This window comes from Sphaeroforma arctica, assembly GCF_001186125.1.
Source record: "Sphaeroforma arctica JP610 unplaced genomic scaffold supercont1.1313, whole genome shotgun sequence".
In the NCBI taxonomy this organism is placed as follows: domain Eukaryota; class Ichthyosporea; order Ichthyophonida; genus Sphaeroforma; species Sphaeroforma arctica.
The window spans coordinates 1-2,818 of NW_014039245.1; the positions used below are offsets into that span (position 1 = coordinate 1).

Below are 2,818 nucleotides of genomic sequence, written 5' to 3' on the forward strand. Positions count from 1 at the left end.
TGAATATTCTATTTGTAGTTACCCCAAATATATCATATCAGGTACTCTGCAAGCAATTTTGGACATAATCGACTCTGTCGATTGATATTCAAATATATATGGATGAATATACAGAGATACACATACAATCTACCAATACCTCACACCCGCAGTTGCGAAGCGCATACCTCGTCGTCCAGCGAAGATAAGCACACCCCGGGATTCAAGTGCCTGGCCGACGGTGTAAAGATCACAATCGTGCTTTTCCAGGAAGGGTGCGAACTCCAACCAAAGCATATTTGTCTCAATCTCCCCTCCGACTGCAATGCAATGGTACGCGGGATATAATTATGTATCAGTATGAATTTATAGTTGAAAAATCATTGACCGACATAATACAAGATACTATGATTTTTGACAACAACTATGAAGTCACGAAAACAGAATCTATCGACTTTGTGTCCAGATCATTCAAGTTTCAGGGTACATCCATCACCATACACATACTTTATTCAATGACCAACTTTGTGCGCATATCATTTATTTTTTAGCGTACGTCTATTGCGCAACACACATACACTGTTCGTTGACCAAAATTCCGTGATCTCTTAAACCTTCGCCTAGCGCCTTCGTCCGGTCGAATACCGCCTGGTGAATTCAGATGTAGTGTGACAATGTCAGTATCAATACAATCTTCGTATATACAATGCAGTATAACACATCTTCTGGATTCGGTATAGGAATCAGCCTACAGTGGTCGATTAGAAACAACCCGCATCGTCACTCAAAGCGGATATCAGGATATCGTGTTGGACACCTCTCATCGATGTTGTGCACTGAGTATGAAGTAACGACGGCTGAAGTATCTAGCCTCCCAAACATATTCTATTCCAGGAACCAAGCACATACATGGCACTCAGTCATACAGAACCGAGAAACTGATACTAACATACACCTGTGCTGCTAATAACGGCTTGATAAGTTTCTGCTAAAGCTCACGGAAGGCGACGTCGAAAGTCAACCCCACAGACTGACAACGTTTCACGGCATAGCTGATAAAATAATCTCACGAGCGCTTACAAACAACCACCTGAACGTAATCCACAATTCGTCAAATCACGTCTACGCGGTAAGACCTTCCCCCTCGTCCCAAACAGACAGAGAAGACCCATAGTTTACGGTCGAAGAGTGTGGGTGTACATGTGCAACTATGCATACATGTACAATCATTCATGCATATATACATACACAGAGCCATACACTATATACATGCATACCAATACACAGATACGCCCGCTCGCAGATACAAACAACAAATTACACCTACCTGCATAGTAGAACCCCAGTTGTGATCAATTGCGTACATAGCGCCCGCAGCTAGCAGCCCAGCCTGTCTCCAGCCCCCTCCGAACATCTTGCGGAACTTCCTGGCTTTGGTTATAAACGCATGGTCACCCACGAGCAAGGAACCGATGGGTGCACCAAGTGTCTTGGACAGGCACAGCGATACGCTCTCCACATTCTTGCAGTATTCTTCAATAGACACGCCTGTGAGTGTGATAGTGTGCACGCATCACCGGATTAGACAAAGGTAAACGTGGAACTCGAATGCAGTTCACTCGAAGTCACTATGTAGATTCTGTCACAACTGTATGGCTGTCTATGAGCAAGAAACCGATAAATTCGCCAACTGTTTTGGACAGGCACTGAGAAAAAGCTCTACGTTTTGGCACTATACTTCAATAGACACGCCTGTGAGTCGAACAATGTGCACACATCGATGCAGTAGAACAGCGTATTCAATATTAGATAATGCTACAGTATATCATGATTTAAATTGTGACTTTGTTTACCAGGCACGAACAAGGCACGAACAGGTTCACGGAATGTTTTGGATAAGCACAATAATCTTCAATAGACCTTGTGGCTCAGAAAATGCATACCGGTCAATGGAATAGACTCACACGTATATATATATATATATACGTATATATATATATATATTAAACCCACACATCAAATCATGCCTACCTACCACTCGCAACACTTGCATTCCACAAACGAGCTCCGTCGAGGTGCACTTTGACCCCCTTTTCATCCGCCATTTTTTTGATATCGACCATGTACTGCAAAGGCATTACACTGCCGTGCAAGGTATTCTCCAGCGATACCAACGTTGTTGTGGGACAGTGTATATCCTCCGCGAATATGGCTGCTTCCACCACATCCGCAGTCAAATGCCGCTCACCCGCCTTTGGCTGCGTGGGTAAAGCCTGCGCCTGAGAATGATAGGACAGACCACCGCCTGAGATGGTCGAAAACGCGAAGGTAATCGTATTAATGTACAGAATCATCCACCCATATAGTTCTCTATGGATAAACGCATGCACTCATGTATGTAGATGTGCAAGTACATCTATTCCAAGTTCAACATGTCTGCGGACAAGTGTATATACTTATATTCCCACAATCGTTTTCACCACATCCCAGTCAAATGCGTCTGTCCCACCTATAGTCGGATGAGTAAACCCTCGTTCTGGATATTATTTGCTAGACCGCCGCGTTCTTATGTTCAAAGTCGCGGTGTGCTTTCAAAAGCTAACGGGTAGGATGGTTGTATACATATGCCAACCAGCATGTGTAACATGCAAAGCGTTTACCAGAAATAGAAGACGTCGATCAGTGGCAATGAATCTCACCCATAGCAAAGCCACTTACCCGCTGTCCGTCTTGTGCATGTGGCATGTGACCGATAATGTATGCTAGACCGCTACCTAAAGTCATTGTGGTCGTGATGAGATATGCAAATACAAACTAGGACATACCTACATGGTTATAT

At 43.8% G+C, this 2,818-nt stretch overlaps 1 protein-coding gene across 1 annotated transcript in view; it reads right to left on the reverse strand.

The window, feature by feature from the left end:
- Positions 1-166: 166 nt before the first annotated feature.
- SARC_10592 (hypothetical protein) overlaps positions 167-2,818 on the reverse strand; it is a gene marked incomplete at its 3' end in the record, with an annotated part of 5,291 nt that continues 2,639 nt past the window's right edge. Inside the window, exons 3-6 of the mRNA XM_014295358.1 lie at positions 2,015-2,284; positions 1,307-1,527; positions 558-627; positions 167-299 (exon numbers count right to left, since the gene is read on the reverse strand). Coding sequence (XP_014150833.1) covers positions 167-299; positions 558-627; positions 1,307-1,527; positions 2,015-2,284 — 694 coding nt within the window. The remainder of the gene's footprint in view (positions 300-557; positions 628-1,306; positions 1,528-2,014; positions 2,285-2,818) is intronic.